The 17,365-nt window shown below is 36.9% G+C and overlaps 4 protein-coding genes and 1 pseudogene across 4 annotated transcripts in view; 1 reads left to right on the top strand and 4 right to left on the bottom strand.

Annotated features, from left to right (window-relative positions):
- The window catches only part of LOC134756073 (probable peroxisomal acyl-coenzyme A oxidase 1), a 119,100-nt gene that overhangs the window by 3,166 nt on the left and 98,569 nt on the right, over positions 1 to 17,365 (top strand). The gene's annotated exons all lie outside the window — the stretch shown is intronic.
- Positions 271 to 4,868, bottom strand: LOC134756066 (zinc finger protein OZF-like). Its single transcript, XM_063692865.1, has 6 exons — positions 4,651 to 4,868; positions 3,954 to 4,248; positions 3,410 to 3,449; positions 2,704 to 2,857; positions 1,255 to 1,482; positions 271 to 935 (listed from the first exon to the last, which is right to left on the bottom strand). Exons 1-6 carry the CDS (start codon positions 4,762 to 4,764, stop codon positions 480 to 482), a joined length of 1,287 nt encoding a protein of 428 aa, XP_063548935.1. The 5' UTR covers positions 4,765 to 4,868; the 3' UTR covers positions 271 to 479.
- LOC134756235 (uncharacterized) lies at positions 5,449 to 7,750 on the bottom strand (annotated as a pseudogene).
- On the bottom strand, positions 7,685 to 11,099 carry LOC134756065 (zinc finger protein OZF-like). The gene is made up of 6 exons (XM_063692864.1): positions 10,897 to 11,099; positions 10,368 to 10,605; positions 9,563 to 9,638; positions 9,315 to 9,471; positions 8,479 to 8,712; positions 7,685 to 8,229 (listed from the first exon to the last, which is right to left on the bottom strand). Exons 1-6 carry the CDS (start codon positions 11,008 to 11,010, stop codon positions 7,765 to 7,767), a joined length of 1,284 nt encoding a protein of 427 aa, XP_063548934.1. The 5' UTR covers positions 11,011 to 11,099; the 3' UTR covers positions 7,685 to 7,764.
- Positions 11,541 to 14,483, bottom strand: LOC134756234 (uncharacterized protein DDB_G0290685-like). The gene is made up of 2 exons (XM_063693062.1): positions 14,420 to 14,483; positions 11,541 to 13,441 (listed from the first exon to the last, which is right to left on the bottom strand). The coding sequence occupies exons 1-2, from the start codon at positions 14,481 to 14,483 to the stop codon at positions 11,541 to 11,543; spliced, it is 1,965 nt and encodes a 654-aa protein (XP_063549132.1).

The raw sequence follows: 17,365 nt of genomic DNA, 5'->3' as shown, positions 1-17,365 counted from the left end.
CAATCACTTCATTATTTTTGTTTTTAGTATCATCAGGGCCGGATTTGGGGCAGCCCCGGGCCCCCACAATAGAGATTTCGGAAAAATAATATGGGGCCAGGGGGCCTCCACTCCTTTGTTATCCTGGGGCCTCCACACCTCTAAATCCGGCCCTGAGTATAATGGAAATCTAATATTTATAATTAAGTTTTTATCTACAAAATAAAAGACAATATTGTGTTAATAATTTATTTGTAAAACGAATTAATAATTATTGTTCATAAATCATAACAATTTTTTTCTTGTTTACTAGAAATTAAGTAACAGCAGCATAACTTGCAGAGGAAAAATAAAATTGAAATTTATTCTTGTACAAATGTAAATTATAAATAAACACAAATACCATTATTTGTCCTTTTTTTTGACATTGCCTCCAGGCCCGTCATGGGCATATAAATGATATAAATAAAGTTATCTGTTCAGATTTTTCTGCCTACAACTTACTTATTATGCACCTTCATATGTCGCCTCATAGAATTCCGTCTGGAGAACCTCATTCCACACACGACACACTCAAAAGGTTTTTCTCCAGTGTGGCTCCGTTCATGTTCCTCCAACCCCAGTTTGCCAACAAAGTTCTTCATGCAATACTTGCAGCTGTAAGGTTTCTCGCCAGTGTGCATTCTTTTGTGGGCCTTTAGAGATGGTTTGGACGTTAATGACTGTGAACATACGTCACATTGGTACATAGGATTTCTTCCTTCGTGACGCATAATGTGTTGTTTTAGGTAAGCTTTCTCTGAGAACACGTAACCGCAGTAATCGCATATGTACTGTCTGTTCCTGTGGCGTATGAGGATGTGACTGCCGCAGACCTTCTTATTGATGAATTTTTTGCCACAGTACTCGCATGGATAGTTCCGTTCGCGGTTCTTGATGTGCGTGTCTAAGTGGTGCTGTGAATGAAGGAGTTTAGTTTAATAAATGGTTTGCCTCTTAGGGCCTACCATACAAAACAAACTACATATTTTTAATTTGAATCTTGTTGTATAGTATAGTGAATTGGGAAGCGATGAAACAGGTTCTAATTGTAATTAGATTGAAAAATTGTACACCCCGTGCAGTAAAAATTTAATTAATTAATTTATCCATTAATTCCATTAACCGGCGGAAAAAATAAACCAGTTGTTACCACTGGTAACTTGGTGGCAACAGCTGGTCCCCTGTATACCTTTCCGAGGGCTTTCCCACACTAAAGATATCAAGGTATCTTACCTTATATGTAGCAGTGTTTTTAAACACTTTTCCACACTCCTCGCAGACACGCTGCCATTTTTGCTCGTGAGTTCTGTGATGACTCTTGAGAGTGTGGGGGCTACTGAACACTTTAAAGCAAATCTGGCATGTCAAATCCTTGAATGTATAGTCAGTGTGACAAGATTTTATGTGGCAGCGGAGGCTGGAAGCACCCTTGTAGGTTTTGTGGCATTTATTGCACTCTATCTAAAAATGCAGTTTAGGTCAATACTGAACTGACTCAGTTATTGTTATTATGCCTCATCGTTCATCCACAATGCTATTTCGTCACCTTGTCATTTGGTCCACTGTTCTGATTCGTCAACATTCCTATATCGTTCTTTCATATCTTGCCCACATTCCTATACTTATGGCATTGAGATCAAACTACCAGGCCAACAAAACTTTTCAGTTGGAAAAAAGCAATGTAAAAGTAAATGAAAAGTGCCGATGTTTTTAAATATTAGCGACCCGCCCGGCTTCGCACGGGTTACAAAAAAACCTTAATGGGTACTCTACACGATATGCCATCATACTGGCCCAACTAAGATGGACCAGCGTGTAGAGAGGGTATTGGTGTCGGATGGCGCGGCGGGATGGCGATAGCGATGTTGCGTACGAACGTGGTCCATTCCATAGTGCGTGCTCCCAACCATCGCATGTCCATCTCGCTGGTCCAGCGCTGGGCCATCGTGTAGAGGAGCCATAAGATTTTATACACCTAAACCTTCCTCAAGAAAGCGTTTGCGTTTTCATCTATCGATAGAGTAACCTATTGATAGGTAAAACGCATGAAAATCCTTTCAGTAGTTTTGGAGTTTATCGCGAACATACATAAATGTGACATTTTCAACCAGAAAGTACCACATTGTCGCTTGTCAATAAGGTTGATTTCAAATTGAAGCTGTATGGAAATAGCGCCTTATTGACAACCGACAATAAGTACCCTTTTGATTGAAAATTGCACAAATACAGACAGACGCGTTAGGATAATGGATGGTACAATGATGTTGACGAGCTGGCACTGTGGTCAAAATAGGAATGTAAGTATAGACGATATGGGACTGTAGCATAGAATAAAAAAATATACCTAATAGTACTAGGTACAGAAGGTTCACTCTGTAACAAAACGCGTCTATTACGAAAGATACAAGCGGCAGTTACTATGGTTAGACACCAAAATTGGTGTGGGTACTTGTACTTGTAGCGACGCGACGAAATCGCGGAGTGAGCCACGCCTCAAAAAATAGTAATGTGGACGAGTTATAAAGGTGATGACGATTTAGGAATTGTATGCTAACGACATGGCATTGTGAACAATTTAAAAAGGTGACGAAATAAAATTGTGGATTAAGCGGTACTGAGCCGTTATTTTTAACATATAAATATATAATAAAATTTCTGGCCCTTAAACAAATATAAACTTACAAATTCCCCCTTTCCTTCTTTGTTGGGGCATATTATCATATGGTTCTCCAGACGTTTTTCAGATGAAAATTTCCTATTACAGTGCTCGCAATTGTAATTTTTTGGGTTTTTTGCTTTTATACTCTTTTTGGTTGACTTCTTAAGTTTTACTGAACTGAAACAGATATTTATTTAGTACCTATTTCAAAAAAATAGTTTTGATAAAATTGAATATATTAACACATTCACTGCCAGGTGTGTTGGCTGTATTACGTAAGCGAACACTCGCGAACGCAAAGCGGCGCGGCGCGACGGGCCCACGGCGTTCGCGTTCGCAACGAGATCGCCCTCGTAGGACACTTTTATAGGTATCAAAGGATTGATTCACCCCACGCCGCATCGCTTCGCGTTCGCATGTGGTTCGCCTACGTAGTACGCTGCGTTACTTTACCGGCTATGCTCGTAGTGCTTATTTCGCACTTGCATTGAATGTGTAAAAACTCACTTATTTTTAAGCCGAGGGTTTGCTCGACATGTTTTGCTCCATAACAAGAAGCTTCAACGTAAAAATACGTGAGTGACCCGTTTTAATATATTTAATATGTCTGTGTCTCACTAAAGTTTTGTTATAAGCCGGGTCCACACAGAGCGAGCATACGCACGAGGTAATTTCGTCGCGCATAAAACGGCCAGTGTAGACGTGTTGTATCGACATTTTTAGACGTACCTGGTTGCCTCAACAGTGTCTTCAATATCCTTCTGTGCATCTGGAAATAACAGATGCTAGCTTGTTATATCTAGTTAAAAATGTTCCTATGTTCCTCTGTTAGAAACAGGCAAAATTTAACTTTTTAACGCTGTGACTAACACAAAAGCTTGGACTCAGATGCCACGTCAGCAAAGTGTCAAAACGGAAATTGAACTTTATGCATATGCACGTAGGTCTATATTGCTGTGGGCTGTGACTATGACGGATTAATCCATCTTTGGCGTTGGACCCACGGTGCAGATATATCCATCATTGGCGTCAAAAAGGTGAAAGGTCTATAAGAGGTTGCTTAGTTTTATGAATTAGGGGATACGAATGTAACTTCGATCGTATGGCGGCAGCTAGGTTTGTGTCGCTATTAAGCAAGAAGAGGTAACAGACAGACAGAACAGGCTTACTCTTGCATTATAATATTAAGTAGGGATCCATATCATATAAGTATATAGTGGGGATTCATAATTAGTAATACAATTAAATGTTAAATACCAAAACTAGCACCTACCATCATTATGGCTGTCACTTAAAATTTCTTCCGCTTCTTCTTTAGCATCTTCTATTTCAATTTTTACATTGTATGTTGTTTCTAGAGCTATAAGCTCATCTCCACTCATTGTATTCTGTGTAGCTGCCACATCAGATGTATTTGTTTCTAATTTCATAGAAAGTTCTTCTTTTAATAACAATGTCTGTAATTCGTTTTCTGACTGAACACATTTTGCTTTGAATTCTATAAACTCATTAATGAATATGTAACAATGGTCACATAAAGCCTTTGGAAGTCCATCTTCGTATTTTACCTGTAATATAATGTACCTGTGTAAAATGTAATCTATAAAGAAATAAAGTTGATCCACATGAACTTGCTGTCCCATTGGCCAGTCAACAATTGCTCAGCACAGTTTGTTAGAAATGTTATACTACTTTATACCTACTAATATGTTAATTAGATGACTCATTATGGAAAACGCTTGTAACTGTTACAAAATTGTATGGTTAGTTGAAATACTGTAAATCCAGGATTTTAAAAGTGACCGTAACCATGGCGAATGACAAGAGAAAGTTGATTGACCTAAATAGTCGGAATAAGAGAAAAGAAAATTGATATTGATGATACAGTTTTAATAATTAACAAATATTCAGATTAATAAGTAGTAGGATATTTAGCGGTATGTTAATATAAAAAGATAAAGATAGCAGACCTCAATTGATGTACAATAAAAATACTGTTCGGGACTTATGTGTTCGTAAATAAAATGAGAGTAACACTCGGCTCTTTTGAGGCAAGCACGGCATGAATTCGTCCATTGTTCCATATTACAGATGGTATTGGTTTATTATTCCAGTTAATTCATAAAATAAACAACAATTATAAAGATAAACAAAACTACGATTACGTTACGATTCGTTTCGTTTGACAAGTGAAGTGAGTGAACTACGAAAGTGCGAATGAATGAAAAATAACGTGACGTGAAGTGATGATCCGGTAAATACCGATAAAAATGATTCCGGTAAATACCGTTTTTTTTTTGTTATTTTGATATTAGCGTTAGCGAAGTGTTTAACTGAAATATTACAAGTAAAGCAACCAGTTTTGAAATAAGATTGCAAAGAGATGATCGATTATTTAATTTTGAAGTTACTTTCAAAATTAAAAATACACACATTAGAATAAGAAATTTTAAATATGGGTTGTTCAAATTTTAGCCCTCCCTTCCATCTAATGAAATATCTCGTTAGGCGGCGGTAACGGTTATAGTCGTACTTGCCGAGTGAATTTAAGCTTTAACATTTAGTACGGCTATCAGCTATCGCTATAAGTATAGTTGGTCTACCAAATCTTGTGTGTAGAAAACGGCGCGAAATTAAAATTTTCTGTGAGACGATAACCCTTCGCGGCTACATTTTTTAAAATTGCCGCCTTTCTCTACTGACAAGATTTGCTTGACCAACTATACCTACCGCTGCCGAACGTGATATGGAGATCCATTATATCTTGTTTATGATACCTATAACATTGCATAAGAAGTTAAATAAAATATGCTTATAAAAAAATACCTTTAATTTCCACAATAATTACAATATCATAATATCGTCGGCCTAAATCGCATACCTCGTAACTCCATTTTTTTTGAAAATCATGTTTTGACACTTTTAGATAGTACTATTCTGAACGCATCTAACGGCAAAACTCTTAAATACCAAAAATAAACCGTTTACGTTTAAAAAGCAAAATAGAAAACCTCGCAACTCCCGACCGCCATTTTTGTAAAAGAAATACCTCGTATCTCCCCCCGCCGCCACTCCCATCAGTACAGTTTGCGATGGCGTTGTGACTGCTCGTCAGTTTTGCGTAAATATTTAGGAAGAAAACTGGTGCTGAATAACAGGTATGTGTAATAAGGTACTACGATTTTACTGATTGTTTATTCTTAATAGATATTTATCATATTTAAACACATTAGACTATTGAAAATGTCGTTTGGTTGCATGCCATGGACATACGAGGTTTGCTTCGCGTGGATCTTTACTCATGAAGATTAGATACGTGGTTTTCTGCTGGTAACTAGTTTCAAGAGCTTGCCTCTGGAGGCACCTTGTGGACACAAAAAAATCGCTTTTCAAGCCACGAAATCGGCTCATCGTGATGAGAACCGCTCATCATAAACCAGAAGCTTTGCCGCATAAAATGTGTGTGGATCAATGTGGCTCTACAGTCCTCATTTCGGGATCTGACTGAGATGCGTGCGAAGCGTAGGCTATAGAAGGATTTGATTTCAGAGAGAATCCCCGACCGGGAGGACACAACAGCCCCATCAGTTGTGGTCAACTTCGTCAGGTGGCTTCTTCCAAGGGACTGGACAAAAACTTTTGACACCCAATTGCTTGCTCAATGAAGCGTGTATTGGAGCACCGGAAGTCACGTCGTACTAGTTTGCCGATCTTCTTGTTAAGAGCCCGTCGCTGTGAAGACTTTTTCCACCCTCCCTCCCTTCCTTCTTCTTCTGCCACTTGGCAGGTGGGTCTTTCCCGTCGTTCCATTATGAGCCTGAGGGTTTCCCCTGAAAACTTCGACCTCCCGGCTTTACGCTGTACTTCGCAAGATCTCATACCTTCTTTCCTGAGGATTCCAGCCACATTTTTGAGGGTCTGGTTTATGTCAACGGCATTTGTGCTTTCCACGGCAGCGAATCGGTTCTCCAGGTTCGACTGAAATGCTTCAGATCCTACCATGGTTTGGAGCAGCCTAGGTCGGAAGTCGGAGCCTGGACTTATTAAACGGACACGTTCGAGCTTATGGTTGTATTCAGATAGCCTTTAACAAGTCGGTGATCACTACCGGTGTTGAACCTGTTGATCACTGAGACGTCTCCGAATATATATGCTTTTTGTCGGTTTCGATGAAATTGTTCTCATTTTTTGTCATAGTATCTGGGCTCCGTCATGTCCACTTTCTTTGGGGCTTTGTCTTGAATAAATAAATAAATATTATAGGACATTCTTACACAGATTGACTAAGTCCCACGGTAAGCCCAAGGAGGCTTGTGTTATGGGTACTCAGACAACGATATATATAATATATAAATACTTAAATACATAGAAAACACCCATGACTTAGGAACAAATATCTATTCTGTGCTCATCACACAAATAAATGCCCTAGAATGGTTGAAGAACGAATTCATCAAGAAAAGCCCCTCTCTCGAGGAAGTTGACAAGCATTTGCCCTAAGCCGGAATCATAGGTGATTCCGGCTACCGAAACCATGGGATCCTACTACCCACTCGCTGCAATTCTGTACTCCAACTTTAACGTGTGAAGCCAGAGGAGGCTTTTCTGTTTTTAAATTTAATAAATATTTTTTTAATTTGCAAGTTATTTTTTTTTATCCACAATTACCTTGTTGAGATCAAAAGATTATCCTCTATTTTTACGGATTTTTATAGCAAAACTCTTAACTCCCGATTAGCTTTCCAGAAATTTTGAAGAAAAACTCGTAACTCCAAATTTTCCAGGTTCAGGTGATTTAAAAAAAAATAGATTTTAAGAATCTGATGGCTAAATTTAACTTAACATTATCTAAAAAAATACTAAGTAAGTCTTCATGCAAAATTTTTGGTAATGAAGTTTTTTGTGCCTCCTGTAAAATTTGGTCAGATTGAGTTACGAGGTTTGCGATTTAGGCCGACGATATAGTATTGTTCTTTAAAAGCGGACGACACAAAGAATGACCTAATTTTTCAATTTATTTACCCGTTTCCGAAGATTAGGCAAACGTTTTTATGTCACTTGTGTCCACATTGTTCCAAGTTCTTTTACGTAGATATCCTTTCATGCACCTTCATATGTCGTTTCATAGTGCCGCGCTGCGTAAAGCTCTGGTCACACACTGCGCACTTATGCGGCTTTTCACCCGTATGTATCCTATGATGGTCCACTAACATTCGTTTATTAGAAAAGCTCTTCGGGCAAAAGTTGCAGGCGAATGGCTTTTCTCCAGTATGTATCCTTTTGTGGATGACTAGAGACGAATGTGCTGCGAAGGTCTTGAGACATAAGTCGCATTTGTGTAGTAGTTGTTTTCCTTCATGTATCATGATGTGTTTGGCGAGGTTGCTTTTGTCCGTAAAGGGGTAGTTGCAGTGGTGACAGATGTAGCGGCGGTCGCTGTGGCGCCGCGCGGCGTGGGATGCGCAGGTCTTTTTGCTGAGAAACTTTTTGCCACAGTGTTGGCAGGTGTAGCGACGCTCGCGGTTTTCTATGTGTGTTTCTAGGTGTGCCTGAAAATGAAGATCAGTTTGGAGAATATTATTATAGTATCTAGACTCAGGCTTTATCGCACATGTTTTATTTAATGAACCAGCAGGGATGTTAGAACTAGAAGTGGTGCTTGGATAGATCCATTTTAGTGATTGTTCGAAGAACTTGGCGTTGTTTTATTATGCCTGATGGCTTGCATTATAAAGATTGGATAGCAAAACAATGCAATTTTAAGATCTATCTTTAATAATAATAAATTAGGGAATTACCTTCAAAGTCAAATTACTTTTAAACCCCTTCCCACAAACGTCGCATATCCTTAGCTTTCTCTCCCCATGGGTTGTGCGATGTATTGCCAGTGTGCGGGGGCTCTTAAAAACCTTGGAGCACAACTTGCAGGTCAGCTGGTCGAGGGACAGCCTCGTATGTTCACAGTCATTGTGCCGCTTCAAACCTCCCCAGGTTGTGAATGTTTTGTTGCATGGTGCACAGTATATTGAAGTCTGAAATGAAAATAATGTTGGTACATTAATTATGTAATATTGGTAAATATTCTAAATATAATATTAATCTTGCTCGGCGTCAAGCCATGTCTACTTTTTTGCTAATTAGTACTGGTAAAGCCATCTAAGGTACATCTTAAAGGTATATCATCTTATCTGAACTCACACACACAAAATACACAGCATAGGAGCTAGAAATCCAAATTATATTTATAATAACTAGCTTTACCTTTGCTGTCTCCCAAATGACACCAGCAAGAATTACAAACCACTCAAGTCCCAATGAAGGAAATAGGGGAAATTGGAATTTTAACCGACAATAACTTGATATAGTTTCTATAAATAAAGAAATATTATAGGACATTCTTACAAAATTGACAAAGCCCTACAGTAAGCTTAAGAAGGCTTGTTTTGTGGGTACTCAGAAAATGATATTAATACAAATACTTAAAAACAGAAAACACCCATGACTCGGAAACAGTTATCTGTGCTGTGCTCATCACACAAACACGGGATTCTAACCCAGTTCATAGACTGGGGTCTGGGTCACTAATGACTAAGCCAGACCGGTCCAGTTGTCTATGGTGTTAATATCAACTTACTGTTTTTCCTTCATGCTCCAGCAAGTGGGCTTCAAACCGCTCTTTAAAGCCAAATTTTTTGTAACACAATTCACATGTGAATTCAAACTTTTTTCTTGTCTTCTTTAATTTTGATACTGGCTTTGCATATTTCTTTCTAGTTTCTGTCTTATAATTTCTGAAATAAATAAATAAACCTTTATGTATAATAGAATAACGTGATTAACGTGCACCATTAGGTTTATTTTATATTTTTGTAATTTTCTTACTTTGTGTTGTGTGTATAAACTGTTTCATGTCTATCTTCTTCATAAACATCATTGCAAAAATCGGTTTCTATATCATCTGGAACAGTCATTTAAGATAATTATGTTTCAAACCATGTATTAATTTAAATATATTTAAGGGGCAGTCCAGAAAGGTGCCATTAATTTATTACGTAAGACGATTTTTGCCATTTTTTGAGCCTCCCTCCCCTATGTAAGAAAAAATAAGAAAAGGCTGACCTCCTCCCCCTATATAAGTTATATTATGTAAGAATCTAAAGGAAAAATGAATACACATTTGATTTGTTATACTTATAGTGTATATTATTCAAAAAAATCATTTTAGGAACATTTATTTATACCTACAAAAATACTGGAGCCTGTTTAAGCTAACTCTGCACTGTGTGCGATAGCATAGTGTGTGGAAGTATTATTTTAAGCATCATAATTTCACAGAAATTAAATAAAAATCGCATCTTTGTGATCTTACGTAAGAACTATGAAAACCCCCTTCCTCCCCCATTGTAAGAAAAAATAAGATATGTTCGACCCTCCCAACGCATCTGTGATCTACTTTGAGGACGCTCTTCCCCCTATGGTCGCCACTAGAGTAGTTGTTTACTCCACGAATCGGTCTTTCGTGCTATAGGACCAGCCCATTCCCACATCAAATTGGCTACGCGTTTTACAACATCAATGGACCTTGCTCAGTTGTCTCAGCCACTCATTCGTTTTACGGTCTCTCAATGTGATCCCCACCAGTTTTCTCTCTAACAAAACTATAACAAAATAAACTTAATGTACCTACCTATATCAGCCAAATCTTCATTCTTCACAAATACATTACTTTCAAGGTTTTCTTCATATTCATTCCCTTCAAGTTCTGATTTTAAGTTAAGATAATTCTTGCTTTCGGGCTCACTATTGTTAAAAATATTATATAATATGTTCTCTGATTGTATACATAACTTTTTAAACTCTGATAATTTTGTGAGTAAGCCATAACAACTGTTGCAAATTGATTTAGGAAGTGCATCTTGCTTTACCTAAAATGAAAGTATCAATTGTGAAAAATGTAAGTAAGTAAATATTCTTTATTGCACCAAAATTATACATTTAAATGTATTGTCTTTGTTTAGATTTCATTAATAAATCATTAAGGTAAGATAAAATTAATTTCACTGAAAAATATCAAAAAACTAAAACAATCATAATATACTTAAATAGTACATATGTAAGCAAAAATTGTAACTGGCTCTAACATATAATATATTTTACATCAATTGATGTAAAATAAAATATGTTAGAGCATTCAATTGATAAATGATAACACAAACCTCAAGGGAAGTACAAAAGCAATAGACTTCGGGTGAAATGTTTTCATATAAGAAGTACGTGAAGGATTCCGACGTCGATAGGCAAGCACGGCAGCTATTATTCCATTTCTCCATATTTAAGAGAACCAACCCAATTTATATCTTATTTATCAATTAAACTTTTCACCATAAAATAACAAACTTCTAGACAAATCAATCAACTCTCACATTCATGACACATGTGACACATTCACTCAAAAAGTCAAAAAAATTAATTTGATTTGATGTGAATGAGATGAGTGAATGAAATGGCCGCCCCGCCCGACTTTGTTCGAATAGTGTTGTACACTTCGCTACATAAAAATACCGGTAATTTTATATAATCGAGTGAATGTGGGTTTCAAATAAAACGAGTCATTATTTTATAATCATATAATAGTAAATTGAATTTATGATAAGAAATATAGGTAGAGTTAAACCAAGAATAGTCTGCAGAGATTTTGACAGCACACGCAGTGCAGGTGTTATTTTAAACGTCAAACTTCTATGAAATTATGACGTATAATTAACACTGGCACTGCGTGTGCTGTCAAAATCTCTGCAGACTACACTACATCTATGGCAGACTATTCTTGGTCCAACTCTAATACAACATGACATGCTCTTTACATAATATCAAAAATACTAAGCAACTTTAACAATAAATACATCCATGTGCTTTGATCTATAGGTAGTGTGCGTGCGTAGCGAGCACCATCTTTATTGTCCTTTTCATTATCATCTGATAGGCTGCCTTCATCACTGTTACTTCCTTGGTCATCATCAACATCATGGTCGGTATTTTTAACAGGAGAGCTTTCTTCGCTTTTATTATTCTCCTGTTCATTTTTGTCTAAATAGCCGTCTCCATCACTGTTACTTTCTTGGTCATCGTTATGATCGTTATTTTTAACAGATGTTTCTTCACTTTCTCTTGAATTATTGTTATTGTCATCATGAGCGTTGACTGAGTCGTTTCCATCTTTACCTTCAGAGTGTTGTTCTTTGTTTACGGATCGTCGGCGCCTGCCTTCACCGCCTGTATTTGGAACGCGTTTGTCTCCTCCATGACCACGGTTTCCTTTACCGCGTGAATTGTCACGTCTTCGCCTGACAGCATCAATATTCTCCTTTTCATTACTTTCTAAGTCATGGCTGTCTTCATCTTCATCGCTTTTACTATCTTGGTCAACATCAGTATTTTTATCAGGAGAGCTTTCTTTTCTTTCACTTGAATTACTGTAGTTATTATCATTGTCTGTGTGTTCGGAGTGTTTTTCGTTATCTTTAGATCGTCGGTGCCTACCATTACTATCTGAATTTGGGCCGCCTTTGTCACCATGACCACATTGATTTACTTTATCCTGTGAATTGTCACGTCTATGTCGAGCAGCGTTTTTAATTTCCTCTTTATAGTTATTTGAGCTATGGTCGTTTCCACTGGTTTCTTGATCCGGGCTATGGTTATTACTGCTATTATTAACAGCATGAGTAGTGTTATTTTCGCCTTCACGTGTGTTATTACTGTCATGGCTTGAGTGGTCTTCATTGTCTTCAGAACGTCGGTGTCTACCTTTACCACCAGCACCTTTTTGACCGTCTTTTCCACCACCGATGCCTCCATGCTCATGACCGCCTTGATTGCCTTGACCGTGGGGTTTGTCTCGTCTGTAACGACCTCCGTCTTTGTTGTCTTCTACATTTAAGGAACTACTATTTTCTTTGTCATTGTTATTATTTGGAATAATAGCAGAAGTTTCAGGGCCTTCGTTTGCAGGTAAATTGCCGGTGTCATATTCTGTTTTATCACTATCGTAGCTGCACTGGTCTACATCTTTGTCACTATCTTCGGACGATGCTTTAGCACCTGCATCGGAACTGTCCTTATCATCACCGTCATGTTTTCCTTTAGCACTTGATTCGTTATCTCCGTTATTCTCTTCATCGTTATTATCTGAGCCATGGTCGTTTCCACTTGTAGCTGTTCCTTCAGTGTCTTCTTCGCTTTCATTGGATATGCTTTTGTCATTTCCATAATTTTTACCATTGCCTTCTGAACGCCGAGGTCGACCACCTGGATTTTCACCTCCTTTTCTACCTCCACCAGGACCGCCACTGCCACCGCCACTACCTTTACCACCATTGCCTCCATGACCTCCGTGATCTCCCTTGCCTCGTGATTCATTTCTTTTGTGTCGACTAGTACCTTTATTTTCTCCTTCACTGTTATCATTTCGGTTATAATGATCGCCAATTTTAGCAGCACCATCGCCGTTGTCATTTTCTCTTAATTTATCGTATTGACTACTACGACCAATGTTACCATTTTCATGGTCGCCGTTGTTGTCATTTTCTCCTAATTTGCCGTATCGACTACTTTCATCGTTACCATCATGGGTGTTGCTAATCTGTTCCCCATCTTTGGCTTGATTTACGTTGCCAGCATTTTCGTAATTGGCACCTTTTCCATCATTTTTTACATCCTTTGCGGAGCTGACAATACTTTCTTCATCTTTCCTTTTACCACCTGGAACATAAAAGAACAAAAATAAAATTGTATTGACATCTTATACTATTTTTCGCCAACCTATAATACCTATTATGTCTGCATAACGGGGCTAATTTATCTGATGATAGGGGTGAGGATATTGATTACTTGCCCGTGCCACCTTCCATCTTTCATCACCAAATAAGCTATCGAGATTTACGCGTCTGCGTTGAATAAATAGCCATATCAATATACTGTCCGGACGGTGTATTCCATTTGTCCCCGCCCAACGTGACCGCCGCTATAATACATGAGGCGGGGACAAATAGGAATAATTTATATGAAAACACATATAATTCCGCATAGGAAATGATAATACATACACCATCCGAACACTCGCGTTCTATTCGTAACTAACCCTCCCACGGCACCCCTTTAACTTCATTGTTCCTCAAACCGACTGTCACCGTTAAACACAAAACTTTCGCAATAGTGTATTGTAAGTATGGGAAATTTCATAGTTCACTGCTGCTTACGGAACTTGTCAAACACCAAGGCAAAGATTTGAAACGCATGAAGAAGAGGAACTGCGTTTGCTCATACGCACAAATAATTTGAAAATACATTTTCGCCATTTCAAAGTATAATCTTTAAGAAAAAATTGAAGCAATATTTGTTAAGAGGTTGCTCTTATAGCTTGGATGAGTTATTTAATACTGATTTAGTTTAGTTAGTGTATAAATAGTTTATAAATGCCTTATTTTATCTCATTATGTATAACGTGAATGTTGTCCTAAAATGTGTTACTATTATTCAGTCCAAAAACTATGTTTTTAAACATATTATTTTCAAAATGTGCATTTCAAACACAATCTTGTATTATTGATGAATAAATATGATATGATATGATATGACGTTGATCAGTCCCTTAATAATGGTTTGTGCAACTGGCCCTTATAGGGTATAAGTTTGCAAAATTGCAAACATCGAAACAATAGAGTAGGTCGTTTTACTTACCTGGTGCTGCATTAGCACCCAAAAGGAGCCCGAAAACACATATTAACAGTACTAGTCGAGCCATACTCACCAACTGTGCAAAAATGACCAGTAACCCATCGTTTTATACATCTATCCTGTATGAAAACCGGAGGAAATGACTGTCCAAACCAATTAACTAAACGTTTTTATTCTTAGATGTTTGTCAATTGTTTTTCCTTAACAAATACAAGCGTTACAAAAAATAAATTCTAATTTGAATTAATTCTTATTGTCATAATGATTGCGAGTTTGTGGGCAAACGAATTGTAAGAAACACAGTCGCCATCACATATATTGGAGCGCACGAAGTGCTTTAAAATAGCGCCTTGGTAATGGAGGCGTGTTCAGATAATTGTGAGCACTTTGGCCACTCCGACATATAAAACCCTTTTGCTTACATGTCACTGCTAATTATTAAAATTTTAATAAAACGAGAAGAGTTTCATCGGCCATTGCTTTGAGAAAACTGCTATATTCTTCGAAATTGTGGGTGTTCAACATGCGTGATTGATTCCCGTTTTGTTAACAAACAAAAAACAACAACTCGAAACGTTAACAATCAGATATTTAAGTTATTTACTTATTATAGTTTCAAAAAAAATATAGGTTACCATATTTTTTGTTTTAGTAGGTACTTTCTAAGAATACTTCTGTAAAAAATGTCTATGGGAACATAGGGTAGGTATGCAGTCATACTCGTAGAATCCTACTATACTATCTAAAGTCATCAGCATACTGACACAGATATTTTTACCACGCCGATGCATCACCGTGAAATCAGGGTACGATTGTTTTGATGACGAGTCTAATCGAACATAAAACGTTCTTGATGACTTTACAGTTTTGGGAGGTTTTACGTTTTATCCGTCGCGGGATATACCATAGATATACCATTCGTAAACTTTATTACGTCGTGGTAAGGTCTATAGGGTTTTTTATTATTAAAAGGAACTCCGCTGAAGTAAGCACAGGCATTTCGTTTGAAGTTACATACATCCTTTATAATCATAATTACCTCGCACATAAAAAAACATGTAATTGTATACATCGTGACGCCTTGAGGGTCATTTTTAATGTAAAAAATGTATTGAACAGTCACCACTCACCACACGGGATTTTAGGGTTCTTGCTCAATTGGATTTTCTATAGCGTAAGTATTGAACAACCAATTTAGCTAGGACCCTAAATGGCGCATCAATCGCGGAGCGTGATGGTACAAAACTAATATGTAGTAAATATTTATAAATGGTTGGTGTACCCAATTCATTCAGTGTAGGAGGCATATAACAGTAGCGGCGAGGTGTATAAAATGAATTGAACACTAGTTTATTGTTAATGAACAAAACAAAAGAAATTCAACTTTGTTCCGATTGAAAATGGTTTAAAATTCAATGTACTTTAAACTATGTTATGTACCATTGTAATTAATAATACCGTAATTAGTACTAGTAACTCCCGCTTAGCTATTTCATTTGCTCATTGTACATTGGTTACTGGATGTTTGATTATTAAAATAACAACACTGCATAAAAGTAATATAAAATTTATTTCATTTATATGGTAAACATTGAAATTTAAAAAAAATCTCATGGTTAAATCTCTTAGCACTTAGGAATTGCTTAATTTATACTTATTTAAACGAAATTTCCTAACAGTCGCTCATGGAATGTTTAACATCCACCACCTATTCTTAAAAAAATATATATATATCTACAGTGATTCAGTTCAACTTTCGTATAAAAGTATGATATTGCTACCCTTATCCCATTATAATAGAATCTATTAACAATAATACCTATTCTATTACATTCGTCCACTTCTCAATTTTAGGTCTCACGCTTCGCCATTGTTTTAACCCGCAATAAGGGCTAGGTACCGTTATTGTGCTCACCAGTTGACGCCACTGTAGATGTAGGTCCAGAAAAACAGATCTCAAAATTCTTCTATGCTTATTTTTATAAAATCAATACGATTTAAAAAAAAGTGCCAACTAAAATATATACAAAATTAAACAGGTTGAAAAAATGGCACATTTAGACGTTAAAATACCTTAATATTAAAGTATTTTAACGTCTAAATGTGCCATTTTTTGTGCACTTTTTTTAAATCACTTACATTTATGGAGCTATACGACATTGTTTGCCATGATTAATCAGAGATGGACAAAGATTTACCACAATTATGAATAAGGAGTGAAAATTCCCGATAAAAAAGCTTGAAACCCCCAAAACCCCCGAAAGCCTATGCATCTGACATTTTGAAAGACCTCCATCAACACTAGCGCCCCTAGCGGCGAAATTAAACGCGGTAGCCCTCATTTACATGGTTTTCCCAAAAAAATCCAAATACATATATTCCAATTAATCCAGCTTTGATGTTTCATTTGAAAACAAGTTACATTTCCCCAAATTGCAATCTAATTTGAACCTTAAATCGGAATGCTAAAGTTGAAATTCTATTGGCGTGTATGTGGCCGATAAATCGTACTATGCCTGGAAAATACATTGTTACAATCTAACATTGGATGGAACTACATTTTGGTATTAAACTCGGACCATGCTATGTCATCAATCATCATTAATGTAAAAATTTATCATAATATGAAGTATATAATGATAATCCCTCACTTTGTTCTGTCCAAGTCGGTGCAAAGTTAGCTTACAATAACCATAACAAACCAAATTAATTAATTTACGACCAACTTGGATCAATTTGTGTAAGTGACAGTTTTTATCTTAAGGCTAATGTTAGTATAATATACATAACTATTTACTGCCTAGCTAACTATATACTACAATTCTTGTTTCTAATAAATAAACAAGCAATTTTTTCAAAAACCAGTTTCAAGAAAATCTACCAACTTACCTATTCCTGCGCACATGATGAGATGGCGCTTACAACCTTTGGTCTATTCTCGGCTAGATG

This window comes from Cydia strobilella, chromosome 3 (genome assembly GCF_947568885.1).
Source record: "Cydia strobilella chromosome 3, ilCydStro3.1, whole genome shotgun sequence".
Taxonomy (NCBI): Eukaryota; Metazoa; Arthropoda; class Insecta; order Lepidoptera; family Tortricidae; genus Cydia; species Cydia strobilella.
Note: the sequence above shows the minus strand (reverse complement) of the source record. Positions and strands in the feature narration are given on the sequence as shown.

What these genes read in the sequence shown, in the direction of transcription:
- LOC134756066 (XM_063692865.1), bottom strand. Translation starts at nt 4,764, where the DNA reads ATGGAACAATGGACGAATTCATGCCGTGCTTGCCTCAAAAGAGCCGAG. An exon ending in TTTATTGTACATCAATTGAG is followed by an intron (nt 4,249 to 4,650) that starts GTCTGCTATCTT and finishes ATTATATTACAG; the next exon opens with GTAAAATACGAAGATGGACT. An exon ending in GACACTGTTGAGGCAACCAG is followed by an intron (nt 2,858 to 3,409) that starts GTACGTCTAAAA and finishes TATCTGTTTCAG; the next exon opens with TTCAGTAAAACTTAAGAAGT.
- LOC134756065 (XM_063692864.1), bottom strand. Translation starts at nt 11,010, where the DNA reads ATGGAGAAATGGAATAATAGCTGCCGTGCTTGCCTATCGACGTCGGAA. An exon ending in TGAAGATTTGGCTGATATAG is followed by an intron (nt 9,639 to 10,367) that starts GTAGGTACATTA and finishes TGACTGTTCCAG; the next exon opens with ATGATATAGAAACCGATTTT. An exon ending in GTTTATACACACAACACAAA is followed by an intron (nt 9,472 to 9,562) that starts GTAAGAAAATTA and finishes TATTTATTTCAG; the next exon opens with AAATTATAAGACAGAAACTA.
- LOC134756234 (XM_063693062.1), bottom strand. Translation starts at nt 14,483, where the DNA reads ATGGCTCGACTAGTACTGTTAATATGTGTTTTCGGGCTCCTTTTGGGT. An exon ending in GGGTGCTAATGCAGCACCAG is followed by an intron (nt 13,442 to 14,419) that starts GTAAGTAAAACG and finishes TTTATGTTCCAG; the next exon opens with GTGGTAAAAGGAAAGATGAA.